Source organism: Barbus barbus, assembly GCF_936440315.1.
Source record: "Barbus barbus genome assembly, chromosome: 44".
Classification (NCBI taxonomy): Eukaryota; Metazoa; Chordata; class Actinopteri; order Cypriniformes; family Cyprinidae; genus Barbus; species Barbus barbus.
In genome coordinates this window covers 11,769,517-11,787,731 of record NC_136722.1, presented here as the reverse complement: position 1 = coordinate 11,787,731, position 18,215 = coordinate 11,769,517, and the positions used below count along the sequence as shown (strand labels likewise).

General features: G+C 38.5%; 1 protein-coding gene across 4 annotated transcripts in view; it reads right to left on the bottom strand.

Moving 5' to 3' along the window:
• The window catches only part of LOC306863357 (docking protein 6), a 102,953-nt gene that overhangs the window by 24,885 nt on the left and 59,853 nt on the right, over window positions 1-18,215 (bottom strand). The window contains exons 7-8 of one of the 4 annotated variants that reach the window (XM_079406640.1): window positions 13,971-14,079; window positions 2,536-2,789 (exon numbers count right to left, since the gene is read on the bottom strand). The exons of 2 other annotated variants lie outside the window; for them this stretch is intronic. In XM_079406640.1, the coding sequence (XP_079262766.1) occupies window positions 2,707-2,789; window positions 13,971-14,079 (192 nt within the window). In that variant the 3' untranslated portion in view covers window positions 2,536-2,706. Of the gene's footprint in view, window positions 1-2,535; window positions 2,790-13,970; window positions 14,080-18,215 lie in introns of those variants that run through there. One more of the 4 variants, XM_079406638.1, reaches the window with a different exon arrangement.

The window sequence follows — 18,215 nt, the reverse complement described above, 5'->3', positions numbered from 1 at the left end:
GACTCTGGACTTGATAAAACACAATGGACCAACATCAGCAGACGTCACGGCACCATAAATCATCACTGACTGTGGAAACTTCAAACTGGACTTCTAAGCAGCTTAGATTCTGTGCCTCTCCACTCTTCTTCCAGACATTGATTTCCAAATTAAATGCAAAATTTTAATTTATCTGAAAAGAGGACTTTGGACCACTGAGCAACAGTCCAGTTCTTCTTCTCCACAGCCCAGGTAAGATGCTTCTGACATTGTCTCTGTTTCAGAAGTGGCTTGGTAGCCCTTTTGCTGAAGACGTCTGAGCGTGGAGACTCTTGATGCACTGACTCCAGCTTCAGTCCACTCCTTGTGAAGCTCTCCCAAGTGTTTGAATCAGCTTTGATTGACAGTATTCTCAAGCTTGCGGTCATCCCTGTTGCTTGTGCACCTTTTCCTACCCAATTTCTTCCTTTCAGTCAACTTTGCATTTAATATGCTTTGATTCAGCACTCAGCACTGTGATACTACACACACAATTTTTTTAGATGTACCTGTATATGGCTAAAAGATGCACTCTAAAAAATGCTGGGTTAAATACAACCCAGCGCTGGGTAAAATATGGATGAACCCAGTGATTGGGTTGTTTAGACCCACCGGTTGGGTTACTGCCCAGAAGGTTGGGTTAAACATTTAACCCAATGTTTCATTGAAAACAACCGAGCATGTGTTCTGTCCAATATTTACCCAGCACTGGGTTGCATTTAACCCAGCATTTTAGAGTGTAGCTTCTATTTAAATCAATGAGATCTTTATAAGCAGACTACTTACATAAAATGCATATAAATATCAGTTGTCACTCTATATCTCCCAATGTCTTAAATGCTTTGTTGTATGATCAAATTTTTATCATTTTATTTATTATTAATAATTTACATTTTTATTCCAGTTGACTCCAACAACCCACCCAACATATCTGTTGTGCTGAGACGTATGGCTCAATATGGAAGCAAATATCTGCTGCTACTTCCATTTTATCGCAATTTTAAATGTACGGTATGGACTTAAAAGTGGTACTGTGTCCCAATAGTTAACGCGACAACATCTACTTTCCAACCACTAGAGAACATTCCTGTATACATATTCAGTGTGTAATATAAGCAGTCATTCACATTATGCTTTGTGCAAATTCACAGTGCAAACAAAGATGTATGAGAGTGGCATAAGTTTCATTTTTATACATGTACTATTTTTACTATTGCTAGAACATTTTGTTTGTTTATAACTTACTGGAATGCAGTACTGACTACTAAGAGTTTGTTAATATACAAAGCAGATATTCAGCAGATATGCTAATTTACGTGCTGATACAGATATCTGAGTTATTCAGGTATTGATTTTATGTATATTCTATTTAATTTCTGAGACCTTGACCTTACTTGTCCACACATAAGGCTTTGCTTAGCAGTCAATAAAACATCACCGACATGACTTGAGCCTAAAGTGTCTGCATCTTTAATTGTGTGAACTAGTAAAGATCAAATAGAGTTTCTTGTGCTTTCCTGAAAACTCCAGGCAGGTGTGTTGGAGGAGGGTTGAATGTGGCAGAACTGAGCGCTCCTGCTACATGATTCAGGCGGCACAGAAGGTGTCCTCTCATCCAGATGTCACACTTTTGATGCAAGCGGATTTGTGGGAGCCTGTATGAACCCAAGGGCAGTCGGCGCGCCACTTGTCCTGCATGCTTGGTAAACATGTTATGCCTCTGTGGCCCCAGCGACCTGCCATCGGACACCATCCACATGTGTGTTTCCATCACCTTAGGAAATTGCAGTCAGGGGACCGTGCCACAGATGATCTGAGCTGGCAGTGAGCTTTGCAGGATGGAGGAAATGAAGCAACGGCCAGATAAACAGCACTTGGATGATAACACACACACACACACACACACACACACACACTCACAATATTTGCAATGTCTGGCCTACAAGCTGTATCACTTTCTTATAGCAAAGGCAAAACAGTGTACCTGCGCAACCAGGAAACTGTCTTTATCAAATACTGAGTCAAACTATAATGGAAAAACCAGACGACGTGACTATAGTCTACATTATAAATACATTATTCATTTCAACAGACATTCAGCAACAGGACAAGAAAAAACATTGTGTGAACACAAATTCTGTATTATTGTTTATAGATTATTATAATTAGAGATTATATAAATAATAAATTAATTAATATAAATGTAATTAATATAAAAATGATTATAAAAAAGCAGTTAAAATAATATCTTAGTATCTGATTTGTCCAATGAATATGTCTTATTCTTTACATTTTCTTCCCTTGTATGATCTTAAAAAAATATAGAGTTCTATATGTCTTATGTTTAATTTGTACAAAAATTACTACAATTAAAATAAAAATAAATAAAAACGACATGAACAAAACAATAACTAATTATAAATATTCATAAATACTATAATAGTATGCAAATAATACTAAAAACACTGCAAAGACATCTTGTGAAACATCAAACACTAAATGAGGAAGTAAAAAGACAACCTTCTCTTATCTTTATGTCATTATAGGAGTAACATGCACAGAAAATATGTATCGATTTATTGTCAAACACTGGCATCGTTACATTTATTCTAACTAATAACATCGACAGAAGTGCCGCTGTGTTGGACTCCCCAATTTTGACTGCAAACAGCCAGTTGGCCAACACCATCAGTTCCCACCGCAGGGGCTCCAACTAACAACGACCAGAGAAGAAAACAAGTGGCAACCTCTCGATTCTTCTTCATTAGTTCCTATGAAATGACAGAAGCCAAACAAGCTTTTCGTACCTCACTTGAAACAAGCCAGTCTTTAAAAAAAAAATAGAAATAAATAAAGTCATTATACTGCAGATCTGTTGCTCAAAGTTCTGGCCCGGTTTCAGTCGGGTAGGACAAAACAAGGAATTATCTGGCGGGATGGTAAACAAGCATATTTGTTGTGTGCAAGACAGCTCCTGCTGTGCCGGGGATCTGGGTTACACCACAGCTGTCTCTCACACACACACACACACACAAATGTGTACATACACTCACACAAGAGGCATTATGCTGTTAAACTTAGTTACAACATATAAACAAACTCACATATGAATTAAATATTTATGAGCAGTGGTAATGGCTGCCGACTGCTTACGTGGATCTTTCTTTGAGTTGTTAGTTACAGCATGTAACTGATCTAACATTACAAATTGAATACGATATTATTCAGTACAATATATAATCAACACAATTTTGTAATTTTTTATTTAAAGGAAAGTTCACCCAAAAATTAAAATTACCCCATGATTTACTCACCCTCAAGCCATCCTAGTTGTATATGACTTTCTGCTTTCAGATGAATACAATCGGAGTTATATTTAAAAATGTCCTGTCTCTTCCAAGCTTTATCATGGCAGTGAATGGGTGTCGAGATTTGAAGCCCAAAAAAGCACATCCATCCATCATAAAAAGTACTCCACACAGCTCTATGGGGTTAATAAAGGCCTCCTGAAGTGAATCAATGTATTTGTGTAAAAAAAAAAAATCCATATTTAAAACTTTATAAACCATAATCTGTAATAGTATATAACTATAACCATGCACCTAGGATGGCTTGAGGGTGAGTAAATCATGGGGTAATTTTCATTTTTGGGTGAACTATCCCTTTAATAAAGCCATTTAGTAGTATTTATTTATTGCCATTTAATTACAGTGGATTACAAAAAACTGATCAAATAAAAATACTACTAGCTACTAGCTAATAACTAGGGATGTCCCAAGCCGATCTCAAGGATGAACTAAACAGGGCAAATTAGCTCGAGAGCACAATTATAAAACGGCGCCAACGGGCGTGAACATTTCTGCGGGTGATTAACTGGCAATGTGCAAATTAAAGAACACAGACGCAACATCTAATTTTCATAATGACGAGGGCTGCACGATAAATCGCATGTGATTGTCATGCACATCTCGTCAGTAAAGCCGGTTCTGTGATTAGTAGTAAATCTCCATCACGTGCTTTCAGATGGAGCAGCATTTAGTACACAGAGCCGTAGATCCCTGACAAGCTACACAATATCGCGTTCATAATCGCAGATGAATTGCATTCTATTATGAACGCGATATTCCGTAGCTTGTCAGTGAACTACGGCTCTGTGTATTAAATGCCGCTCCATCTGAAAGCATGTGATGGAGATTTATTACTAATCACAGAACCGGCTTTACTGACGAGATGCGCATTACAATTGCATGTGATTTATCAAGCAGCCCTAATTTTGACCAACGCAATCTTTCAAGCGCAGCGTAAATTAGTGCAATGATATTCGGATTCTAATATGTTCTTCTGGCATTCCAAATAAATTAATACGTGTGGAAAAAATCCTCTCCCTTCTACCACATGCTCTCTGTTCTCTACGGTGCCTCTTACTAGTAACAACAAATGCAGCCATTTCAAACGCAAAATAGTTTAAGACATTTTGGGAGGGGGCATTAAATAATGGTGCAAATACCAGTAAGTTGATGTGCGCAAACGTTAATAAATTGCGTTGCGTGATTCATTTTAATACTCTCTTCCCATAAGTTTTGCATCTGAAAGGGAAGCTGTCATGTCAGTGTCGTGCAGTGGGTGACGGTATGTGGTATTGCCAATCTCCATTAAAAGAAAAAGATGCTCAAATGTGCATGCTCGGCTGCCATTAAAACCCCAAATAATAAGAAAAGAGCGTGTGTGACATGCGAGGACCAGCGAGGTCTGTTCTAGCGCGCCACACGTTTGAGCTTCTGTGTTCAGTGTATTTGATGCGCATTTTTGTACTGATCTCTCATCCATTTATCATGTACTTTTGTCTGCCGTCAGACAATCTGAGACATCATAACATGTAGCTATGGGTTACGTCTTACTTCGGATTTGGCGTTCTGACACCGCAAGCTTCCTAGCCATATGTTGCAATTATTGTGCTTATTGTACAATGTCTACCATTATAAAATGTTTACATCTATCAAAGTCTTCATATAGTGTGTGCATAAAGAGTATCTTGTAATTATATATGATAATTTATTATATTATACATATATTACTTTTACTCTCTGCACAACTATGTATACATTGGATTGATTTTAATAACTTGAATGTACTTGAATTGTGCACCAGACACTAAGAATATATAAGTATCGGATTGGGACTCAGTATCGGGATATTTGACTCGGATTGGATTGGGGGCACAAAAAACCTGATTGGCACATCCTTACTAATAATTAAAATAATACAATCACACACAAACACATACATACATGCATAAAGCTAATGTCTCTAAAGAAAAGTACAAAATATAATTTTCTATTTCAACTAAAAAATGGTGGACATTTCTCAGATAAATGGTCAAATGAATGAAATTGATTTGACTGGGAAAAACATTTCTTGTTTACTACACACTTCTATGCATCAGTAAATGCATCACATTTTCCTGCTCTGAAAGTTAATTTACATTAAGCCCAATCTGCTCACACATAACCTGCCATCACCAGACAGCCACTCACTGCAAAGTGATTACAAACCTAAAGGCCAAAGTAAATGAGCCAAACTAATGAATGCAGAGGAAAGGGTTTTAAGCAAAAGCCTCCCTTTTCAAAAGTCTAAAATTGGTAGTTGACAAATGTCCATGAATTTTCCCCTTGCATCATCCAGATTTCAGGCTACACGTTTGACATAGTTTAGATTTACATATTTAAGATGTAATTCATATATTAATTTAAATAGATGTGTGATGCAACAAATGCGTTGTTACAATATATTTAGTTGAATCTAACTAATATGAGGTCATAAAATACCAGTTATATACTGACTTATTTTTTAAACTTGAATTTGAATGCCTGGGGTGGCCTTACACTTTTAATTGCAAACCTTTATAGCCTGTTTAGATTAAATATTAGTCTATCTGTGGCTAATATAATATCAGCACAGGAATGAGTAACACTATTTAACGAATACAAAGCTGTAAGAGTAACAACAATAACACTTCTCTGCAAAAGTAGCCCTGCTCATGTTTTTGCTGAAGGAAACACACACAGTACAATCTTTGACAGGGAACAGAAGAGTCCAAATCAGTAGAAGCTTAAGGTGCAGTTGGTCAAAAGGACAAACATGGGACCAATCAGGCTTATCAAACCACTCCAGAGCATTCCCAAGACCCAAAACGGCAGCGTGTGAGAGTGTATATATAATAAGAAAATCTCTCTCCTTCCTCCTTGTCTGAATCTTCCAGAAAAGCCTCTTTATACCATCACTGCTAGGTTGGAGCTGCTGGGAACGTGCTGTCTGGCAACGAGGCACACAGATTGAGTCTGTTGTGTATTGATTTCAGATTACAGAGGTGGTGAGGTTTGCTAAGATGGGCATTTTTGAGTCTGTATATGGACTGGACTGGCTCAGCATGAATTCAGACCACCATGTGTTTAGTGCAGGTGTTCATACAGTGGCATAAAATGCTTAGACTAGTCTTACAAGTTAGTCATCTGATTTTTTACTTTAAGACTGGTCATAACATTTTAAAATTGGTTACATAAAAACATAGATTGGTCTAATTTGAATACAAAAAAATATATATATCATTAGCTCTTGCTAACTACTAGTTGCTCAAACAACTAGTCTTAAAAGGCCCTGTCCCAAATGGAACACTTCATGTGCACTTGCGGTCTTATGGACTAACAATGTCCGTTAAGTCCACGAGACCGTAGTGTGTACCATTCGTCATTTTAGAGTTCAGAAGTGTGCTCTCGAGCACCCCCTTTGCGGCCGCTATGTGCCCTCGATACGCACGTCAGCCGAGCCCGCACCAAGGTGAGCTCCGCAGCAGACTTCTACCCGACAGTCAAAGCGGCATTGCTGTTATGTTCTCTCAAACGTGTTGTTTGATAAGACGTTGAGTTAGTGTTCAGTGATGCATCGAGTTTGATTGTGCTGAAAGCATTTTGTCATGCCTGACCAATGTAGGTGTTCGTTTACTGGGGTCTGGGACGGGGAGTGAGAAAAGTAAAGTGAGACAATAAGTTGATGCTACTTGCTGTGTCCGTGTGATTCTTGTCAAACACAACAATTACATCACGAAAGTGACCGTGAGGGTTTAGGGTGCCATTTGGGACAGGGCCACAAAGGCAAAGTTTATGCAGCTAGCCCCTGGAGAAAGTGTGGAACTGAATTAACGTGTGTGTGTGTGTGTGTGTGTGTGTGTGTGTGTGTGCGCGTGTGTGCGCGTGTGTGTGTGTGTGTGTGTGTGTGTGTGTGTGTGTGCGCGTGTGCATGTTTATGTGGTTTATGAGGACACAAATTTGTATAATGACATGGGTATGACAGAGGTATTACAATATGAAGGTGGTTTATGAGGACACTGCCTATATCCCCGTAATTCAAAAGGCTTGAAAAACATACTAAATGGTGTTTTTTTTGAAAATCTAAAAATGCACAAAGTCTCCTGTGAGGGCTAAGTTTAGGTGTAGGGTTGGTGTAGGGCAATAGCACACACAGTTTGTTCAGTATAAAAAGCATTACGCCTATGGAGAGTCCCCATAAACCACAAAAACCAACGTGTGTGTGTGTGTGTGTGTGTCATACAAAGTGTGAGCTCTCTGCTCACAGTTCACTGTTAGAGTAATTATGCTAGATATAATTATTACACAAGGGGAACTTTCTATAGTGGTGTAATTGAGAGCTTTACAGTATTGCAGTGTGTTAAATCACACAGCACAAGAAAAAACCTGACAATAAAAACACTTTAAAATGGAAGCCTGTTTCCACCACTGAAAAATAAATAAATAATAAATATTGTGACTTTTTATCTCACATTTGACTTTTTTTCTAGCAATTCTGAGAAAAAAAAGTCAGAATTGTAAGTTTATATCTAGCAATTGTGATTTTTTTTTTTCTCCGAATAGTGAGTTTATATCTCGCAATTCTGACTTTATAACACGCAATTGCGACTTAAGTCAAAATTGTAAGATATAACCTCTGAGAACTTATCAGTCTTTTTCCCCCCCTCAAAATTGGACCTTATAAATAGCAACTGCAAGTTTATATCTCAGAGGAAAAAAGTCAGAATTACAAGATACAAACTCAAATTTGCCAGAAAAAAGGGTTCTCGTAATTCTGACTTTATTTCTCACAATTGTGAGTTTATATCTCTTTATATATTTCCTATTCTGAGGAAAAAAGTAAGAAACACCTCTAGGTACTAACTAAATAATTTAATAAATCAGACCAGCATAGACACTCCATGTTTACTCCTAAACGGTATGTAGGGCCTTATGAAATCTGTTTTGTTTTTTTATTTTTTACATTTTTAAATTGTAAATGTGTTGTGTTTTTTCAGAAATTAGTTTTTCCTCTATTTTGAATTATTTTTTATGATTTAATAAATTGTATTACCAAAAAACAGTGGCTATTAAATTAATGCATAAAACTTTATATTTTAAAATGTAATAAAATGAAAACATAACAATTCCTTTTAAATGCACAATACCTTTTAAATTAACAATACCTACATTCTACTGTAGAATAGTAATATATCTGTCATCATTTATTTTAGTTTGGTGGGTTGTAGAGAAGACCTAGAGTTTGCGTGTGTATCTGATGATAGTTTCTCAAATGCAACTGTGAAATTATGATCAAATGATCTCTCAGGGCAGCTCTGGAGATGAAGATTTGTGTTCATGTTCTCATATTGCGAGACAGCAGACACCATAACACCGCAACTATTACGCGTGTTGAGTATGTGTATGTATATACGGCGCCACTCATTCAAACATGCAGATTCACATTTAAATAGCAGTCTTAATAGCATACTTAATATGATGGTTCATATATCAATATGAGAAAAAAACACATTCTTTAAATATCTTACTAATGGATCAAATATTAATAATCATATGTTGTTTCAAATTTTTATTTAAAAGGAGATGCATGTGAGAAAAGATTAACAATTTATATAAAATTTGTTATTTGGGGGTGAACTAATCTTTTAAAAGATTAGTTAATGAAGATTTTACTAGTTATAAATTACATTAAACAGACTACTTTTCAAATGTTTGGCGTCAGTATGTTTTTTTAAAACAGGAATATTGTGAAATAGTATTACAATTTTACAATTTGTTTTCTTTTTAATTATACTGTAATTCAAAATGTTTTTATTCCTGTGATGCAAAGCTGCATTTTTCCATCATTTTTCCAGTCTTCAGCATCAAATGATTCCATATAAATCATACCTAAATGCTAAATATGGTGCTCAATAAATATTTATTATTATCAATGCTGGTTTCTTTTGCAACATTATAAATGCTTCACTTAAATTTAATGCATCCTTGCTAAATAAAAGTATACATTTCTTAAAAAAAAATATATATATATATTATTTGCTACTTAATGACTTAATTCTTTATTATTGAAAACTTTTATTTACATTTTATATTTTACTGAAACATTTGACTTATTAAAAATATTTAAATGTACACAAACTAATTAGCAGTTAAATGAATGTACTGAACATTACATACTGTCTGTTAATGATAAGCTGTCACCAATTCATCTTTGCTCACTGATTTATTAATGTAATATCCTTTCTTCAAATGTGAATTATTAGATCTATGAACTGTATATTATCGCACATAGCAGTGTGGTGGGTTGTTCATATGTGTGCTGATTGATTAAAAAAGCATCTTCTGCTGTATATGCCATCTTACGCAGGTGGCAAAGTCCTCTATTCAGCACAATTCGTAAGGAGTGTGCTGTTGCACAGCAGAGGTCTTTGTAATATTTTCCATTTTCCTCTCACGGAAGGCGTGCACTCTCATGGACTCTTCAACCTAAACACCGTCCTTCAATATGGTGATGCACTCAATTTATTCATTGAAAAAAAAGCAGCATTCTGCTGAATTTGTATTTCTGAGGGAAGCTGACGAGGAGGGGGAACATTCACTATATCAGGCTAACATCTCAACAATGGGAATGCCACAATGATGAATGATACAGAGGTTTTAAGGCCGGCTGCCTCAGAGGCAGATACATCAGCAGCTGGAACTGCCTCAAAACATTTTTTCACTGATTAGGGACGCAAATATTGTGTCATTATAGCCAATAATCTTTTTGTGCTCTCACACTGATGCATTCATACAGGTACATCTCAAAAAATTAGTAACTTGGAAAAAGTTATTTTTTTCTTGTAACATTTCAAAATGTGAAACTTTCATATATTTTAGATTCATTACACAAAGTAAAACATTTCAAACGTTTTTTTGTTTTAATTTTGATGATTAGAGCTTACAGCTCATGAAAGTCAAAAATCAGTATCTCAAAATATTCTAATATTTACATTTGAGTTTCAATTAATGACCATCCCTACAGTATAAATTCAGTGTATCTCTTGTTCTTTGAAACCACAATAATGGGGAAGACTGCTGACTTGGCAATGATCCAGAAGACGAACATTGATGCCCTCCACAAAGAGGGTAAGTCACAGAGGGTCATTACTGAAAGGTGTAGCTGTTTACAGAGTGCTGTATCAAAGCATATTAAATGCAAAGTTGACTGGAAAGAAGAATTTGGGTAGGAAAAGGTGCACAAGCAACAGGGATGACTGCAAGCTTGAGAATACTGTCAATCAAAGCTGATTCAAGACGTCTCAGGAAAAGGGCTACCAAGCCACTTCTGAACCAGAAATAATGTCAGAAGAGTCTTACCTGGGCTGTGGAGAAAAAGAACTGGACTGTTGCTCAGCGGTCCAAAGTCCTCTTTTCAGATGAAAGTCAATTTTGCATTTCATTTGGAAATCAAGGTCCCAGAGTCTGGAGGAAGAGTGGAGAGGCACAGAATCCATGTTGCTTGAAGTCCAGTTTGAAATTTCCACAGTCAGTGATGATTTGGGCTGTCATGTCATCTGCTGGTGTTGGTCCACTGTGTTTTCTGAAGTCCACAGTCAACACAGCCATCTACCAGGAAATTTTAGAGCACTTCATGCTTCCTTCTGCTGACAAGCTTTATGGAGATGCTGATTTCATTTTCCAGCAGGACTTTGCACCTGCCCACACTGCCAAAGGTACCAAAAGCTGGTTCAATGACCATGATGTTACTGTGCTTGATTGGCCAGCAAACACGCCTGACCTGAACCCCACAGAGAATCTATGGGGTATTGTCAAGAGGAAGATGAGAGACACCAGACCCAACAATGCAGATGACCTGAAGGCCGCTATCAAAGCAACCTGGGCTTCCATTACACCTGAGCAGTGCCACAGGCTGATTGCCTCCATGCCACGCCGCATTGATGCAGTAATTCATGCAAAAGGAGGCCCAACCAATTATTGAGTGCATAGAAATGAACATACTTTTCAGAAGCCTGACATTTCTGTTTAAAATATCATTTTTTTATTGATCTCATGTAATATTGTAATTTTCTGAGACACTGAATTTTGGGTTTTCATTATCTGTAAGCCATAATCATCAAAACTTCAAGAAATAAAGGCTTGAAATATTTCACTCTATGTGTAATGAATCTATATAATATATGGGTTTCACTTTCTGAAATGAGTGACAAAAAATATTGACCTTTTTCACGATTCAAATTTTTTGAGATGTACCTGTTTGTCCAAATTTCCTTGTGAAATTGCGTAACAGTAAAAGCATAGGTTATTCACATATGACAAAGGACGGTTTTGACAGCTTGACACCAAACCCATGTGGTGTCCAGTTATCTCTAACCAGGCAGATTAACTCGTCTCTCTCCCAGCAGATGGACATCTCATTTCCCTAATGCTATGTGTCTCCGGACCACATGGACCGCTCAGTTAACACACACTTTCAATCCAACACTCAAAAGCATTAGCTAAAAATCCATGAGAAATGAACAAAAAAAAAAAAAAAAAAAAATGGCACACAAATAGCAAGTAAATGCAATATGTATCTTTGTAACATGGATATGCCATTTAAATGTGCATCAAGTGAGGGGTTTATATAAGCAACATTTAAAAAATTCTCATTATTTACTGAATTAAAAATAAATCTGTATATGGGTAGTTGACGCATCAATATGTCCTATGGTGTGACAGCAAAACTGTAAAAAAAATAACCTCTAACACTGAAGATAAACCTCTCTCATGCTATGTGTAACTAAGAATGAAGATATATTTTCTCATGTTATTTGTATTTTAAGTTTTTTGTTCTATGTCACACCATAGGACACAGTCCAATTTTTATTTGTTAACCCATATATTGTAGAATGACCAAGCGGTTCTTTTCCATACATTGAAAGTGAATGGTGATCACAGCCGTCAAGATTCAAGGTTATTAGTGAATCTCAATTTTAATTTGTTCTGTTCCTCACACAAAGCTATTGTATAGCTTCAGAAGACTTTGAAAATAGTGCATGAGTCGAACTAAATATAGTTAGGAAAATCTCTCTACTACTTCCACTGTAAAGAAAAGAGCAGCTTGAATATTCTGCTGAAATTCTCTTATCCACTATTCTGTTCTTCTGGTCTGTTCTTCACACAAAGTTATTTCAGAGCTTCTGAAGACTCAAAATAGTGAATGAGTCGAACAAACTACTTTTATAATAACTGTATGGTGCTTTTTAGGGGCTTTCACACTGGACAAACCTTTTCATTGTTCCTAGTACTATTGGCGCAAGTACCTGCTTTTTCGAGTATTTACACAGCAGGAACTAGGAATGGTTTTAGTTTTAGGAACTCCATTTGAAGGAGCTAAATTATAGCTCCTACTTCAGAGCAGAGTCTAAAAGAGTTCTATAGGAACTATCAGTGACGTAAATGTACGCTGATTGGCCAAACGCATACAAAACACCGGCTACCCGGCATTTTTAAAAAGCCATGTAAAAATATTTACTCCATGAACTTGGAAAACGATGATAACGGCATTTAGCTACCTGTTGTCTGCAGCGTTGTGTTCTTTTCTCAGCCTTGATGATATACAACCATGCAAGTTGTCATAGGAGATTTAGTAAAATTTTCATAATCTTTCAAATCGCATATTATAATATTCCATCTCCGTTATCACAAAACCCACAACACACAACAAAAACAGCTCACAGCGTTCTCCATTCACAGATTATTGACCTTTGTAAATGCAGTGAATGAAGATGTTGCAGTCGGTTGCTTCAGAGTTAGCGCTGCCGGTGCGAATGCAACCAGTAAAACGGCCCAAGGGGGAAACTGGTTCTCTAGGAACCACCATGCTGACTATTTCCTAGAACTGCGTGGTGAGAAAGCCCCTATTGTTCTGAAAGCTCCTGGTTCACATTCACTTTCACTTGAAGGAAAAGAGCAGCTTAAACACTCTGCTAAACGTCTCTTATTATGTTCCATGGAAGAAAGAATGTCAAACTGGTTTGGAACAATAGTAAGTAAATGAAATGTTCTGTAATCATCTTGCATTTATGAATGTATTTGTTGGAGAAACATCAAAAATATTTTAATAAGCATAAATACAGTAAGGTTCTGCTGACACAATTGTTTCAATTAGATGAATACAAACTCATCAGCTACTTTATGCAAATCCGCTCCCTATGCGGAACACAGCTTTACTGATATTTCAAGATCACTATGGAAACCTTCCATGCTTAATTTACGTTCACTTTAATTTACATAGTGAATTGAATCCACCAGCTAAACTAATTCAGTACCACATTCAAACCGTCATACAAAACAATTTTCACTCAAGGACTCCAGAAAGACCAGCAGGATGTAAAAAAGCATGGTTTATGCATGTGTTGCTACATTAATGCTTTGCTCAAACCCCGAATTGATTTATTTTTCCCAAGCGGAAGGGCCAGTGTTGCTCACCGATTTATAAATGTACCCAGTGGAGCTTCAGATGAAATCGTCACCCTCATAAGTACGACAGACATATAAAGATGGTGTTTTCACTGAGCTGTGGAGTGGGAAGGAGCTCTGTCTTACCTTGGTAATTGCAGATGTCTCCCACGCTGTTCTGACGCATGATGTGGTGCCAGTAAGCGCTTCGCGGGAGAGATATCGACTTTGTTAATGTGCTCTCGTTTGAAAGAGTCTGTGAGGCAGAGCAGAAAATCATTGGGTTACATTGGTTATATTTCCAGTCAAATCACTCGGAAAGGACTTACGCTGAGAAGATTTCAAAGACCGAGACTTGCCGGTAAACAGCAGACCTCCATAAGTTTTGATCATTACAGATGACAGGTGGAGTGTGATGTCATTACAGCCTTTTAAAAAGAGCATTTATCACAGCATTTTAAGAGAATTTCGTAAATCCAAACCAATAAAGACTTAGCAGGACTCTTGATCAAGATTTCAGAGCGAGCAGCATTTTTGGCAGGGGTCCTGGATGGTGAGATCTGAGCGGAGGGCCATATGGTCAAGTCTCATCAGCCGCCACTGAAGGCCTTAGAGATGACAGCACAGATTCACTGCCAGCGAGGCAGCGGCGCAGTTTAAATAGCACAGGAAAGACCATCCGCACCAGGCAACTGAACGATACATCAGCCTCGCTAGCTTCAGGGGGGTACGGAGAAATAACCAAAATGTGCTTTCAATGACATGTTGATAGTCAAAATGGCAGGATAACATGTTAAGGCATTAGTGTTCAGAAGCTTTGAACACTGAAAAACTCCTGAGGCTGTTATTAATGTCGTTATCTTGCAACTAAGATGTCTCTCAAATCCATTTACATTTACATTTTATTCAAAGCGACTTCAATTGCATTGAAGCTATGAGTTTTATCAGTATGTGCATTCTTGGGATTCAAACTCTTGACCTTGATGCTGCTAACGTCATGCTCTACCAGTTGAGCTACAGGAACACATAAGTGCAGCATTTTTAAAGGTACTCGACCAATAGTGCAGTTCAGGATTAGTTGACAGCAGCTGCTTTTCAAAAATGCCAGTGTTCTGTGACCTGGATTTATGAAACATCACATAATGTGCACTGTGCAAGCAAGGAAGCGGGAAAGCCTACTTAGAAAACTGGCAGAATCTTAACAGGGAAGCTGCAGTCCTGATATTCAATTACTGTATACTTTTTTTTTTTTTTTTCCAGACAGTTTATCAGTAATCACTCTTGTAGGGCTACATAAAGTGATTTCCCAGCATTTTTTGAACACTGACCAGTTGAAAATGTGATATGTACAACAATTTAATAATAAGAATTTAATATTGTGGTATATATTAGACACAATATTGTCTGATTTTGCTAAATTGTGCAAGTGAAAATATTACTTATAAAGCCACAGAAGAACTGTTGTGCATCTCCTAATAAAACACAATATAGGTGTTGGACTTGAAGCAGCACTGCACAGACCATTCTGTGTGTTACATGATCAAAGCACCGCGAGAGCGATTGGACAGCATTTTTTTTATTTTTGTTTTGATGAAAAATAAGTCTTGGTGTTTTGCTTTTTTTTTTGTTTTGTTAAAGCAGTGTTGCTGTTGTAAAGTTATACAGCTACAGTTGTGTTGCTGGGTTTTAAAGCAGGTTTGATTTTTTTTCTTCCGGTTCACTCTATATTTACAATTTCACTGTCCACTCTCTTCAAATGTGTATGAATGGCTACACATAGATGTGTGCACACATTGTCAGAGCTGTGTGAGATCACTACCATCCTGCTTTTGTGGGAGTGGGTAGGGGTGTTAAATATAATTTTTTTCAGTAGAAGCTGTTCATTCCAAAAGCTCTTTATTCCAAAGATAGTACAAGCTAGTCAGTGTATTCAGTAGGTGTAATGCATTGTAAGCTGCTTCAGAGGTGTTGCAAGTATTACATACAACAGTTGTTGACCAAGATGGCGCCGATGATGGCAGCTATTGTGCGTTGCTCTTCAGTGTTTGTACTGTTTTTGTTTGTTTTTCCTGTTTTTTGTTTTTCAAATACGATCAGTTTTACCAGGGATGACCTGCTGAACATTCGGCAGAACACACCACAAAATCTTTTACCGGATTTTGATTTTTCGGACGTTTTGCTGGACATTGTAGTTGGTGGAGCCGTAGCTCTGGTCAAACGCTACAGGAGGCACAGAAGGGGGAAGCGAGCCGGAGCGCTCGTGAAGCTTCGTCAGTGCGGATTTCGAATGGCGTTGCCTAGCATCCATCTGGCGAATCTCCGCTCTCTACCCAACAAAACAGACGAACTCCTTCTGCTCTCCCGGACAAACAAGGATTTTTCTAACTCTGCTGCTCTGTGTTTCACGGAAACCTTGCTTAATGGTGACATACCGGACAGCGTGCTACATCTGCCTAATTACCAGCTGATGAGAGCAGATCGGGATGCAGAATCAACGGGGAAATCGCGCGGCGGCGGGACGTGCTTTTACATCAATGAGAGGTGGTGTACAGATGTAACTGTGTTAAAGAAGATGTGCTGTTCAGATCTAGAAACGCTCTTCATTAACTGCAAACTGTTCTACTCGGCGCGGGAGTTCTGCTCGTTCATTCTCGTGAGTGTCTACATTCCACCGCAAGCGCACGTGAGCACAGCTTTACAGAAACTCGCTGATATGATCACAGAGAGTGAGCAACAACACCCGGACTCTGTTTTAATCATTCTCGGGGACTTTAATAAAGCAAATCTCTCCTGTGAACTGCCAAAATACAGACAGCACATCACATGTCCCACCAGAGACAGTAATATATTGGATCACTGTTACACAACAATAAAGGATGCATGTCACTCGGTTCCATGAGCAGCTTTAGGACTCTCTGATCACTGTTTGGTTCATCTTATACCGTCCTACAGGCAGAAACTTAAATCTGCAAAGCCTGTATTAAGATCTGTTAAAAGATGGACTAACGAAACAGAGTGGGATCTACAAGCCTGTTTCGACCTCACTGATTGGACTTTTTTGAAGCTGCTGCAAATGATCTGGACGAGCTCACAGAGACTGCAACATCTTATATCAGTTTCTGTGAGGATATGTGCATTCCTAACAGGACTCATCTAATCTACAACAATGACAAACCATGGTTCACTGCAAAACTCAGACAGCTCCGTCAGGCCAAAGAAGATGCTTACAGAAAGGGTGATAAAGTCTTGTACAAACAGGCCAAATACACACTGGAAAAGGAGATCAGAGTGGCAAAGAGGAATTACTCTGACAAGCTAAGAAAAAAATTATCTTCCAGTGATCCTGCTTCAGCGTGGATAGGAATGAAGGATATCACCAGTTACAAGACACCATCCCCCAGCACTCTGGAGAATCAACACCTGGCAGACGACTTGAACGAGTTCTATTGTCGTTTTGAAAAATCACCCCACACCTGCCCTGAACACCTCTCCACACAACCATTAACATGTCCAGCAACCCCTCTCTCCCCCACACCTACAATTCAGGTCTTCAGGAAGAACAAAAGAAGGAAAGCACCAGGCCCAGACGGTGTGTCACCAGCCTGCCTAAAAATCTGTGCTGACCAGCTGGCCCCCATCTTCACACAGATCTCGCACAGATCACTGGAGCTGTGTGAAGTCCCCTCATGCTTCAAACGCTCCACCATCATCCCCGTCCCAAAGAAACCCAAAATTACAGGACTTAATGACTGCAGACCTGTGGCCCTAACGTCTGTAGCCATGAAATCATTTGAAAGACTGGTTTTGGCTTATCTGAAGGACATCACTGGACCCCCTGCAGTTTGGCTACAGAGCAAACAGGCCTGTGGATGATGCTGTCAACATGGGACTGCACTTCATCCTGCAGCATCTGGACAGACCAGGGACTTATGGGAGGATCCTGTTTGTGGACTTCAGCTCCGCTTTTAACACCATAAAACCCTGTGGAAACCCTTCAAAATAAACTAACCCAGCTCTCTGTCCCCACCTCTGTCTGCCAGTGGATCAACAGCTTCCTGACAGACAGACAGCAGCTAGTAAAGCTTGGTAAATACACATCCAGCACTCGTACCATCAGCACTGGAGCTCCTCAGGGCTGTGTTCTCTCCCCACTGCTCTTCTCCCTCTACACCAACGACTGCACATCTAAAGACCCCACTGTCAAGCTCCTGAAGTTTGCAGACGACACCACACTGATCGGCCTCATCCAGGACGGTGACGAGTCTGCTTACAGACAGGAGGTTAAGGAGCTGGCTGTCTGGTGCAGTCTTAACAACCTGGAGCTTAACACGCTCAAAACTGTGGAGATGATAGTGGCCTTCAGGAGAAACCCCCCCTGCTCTCCCCCCACTC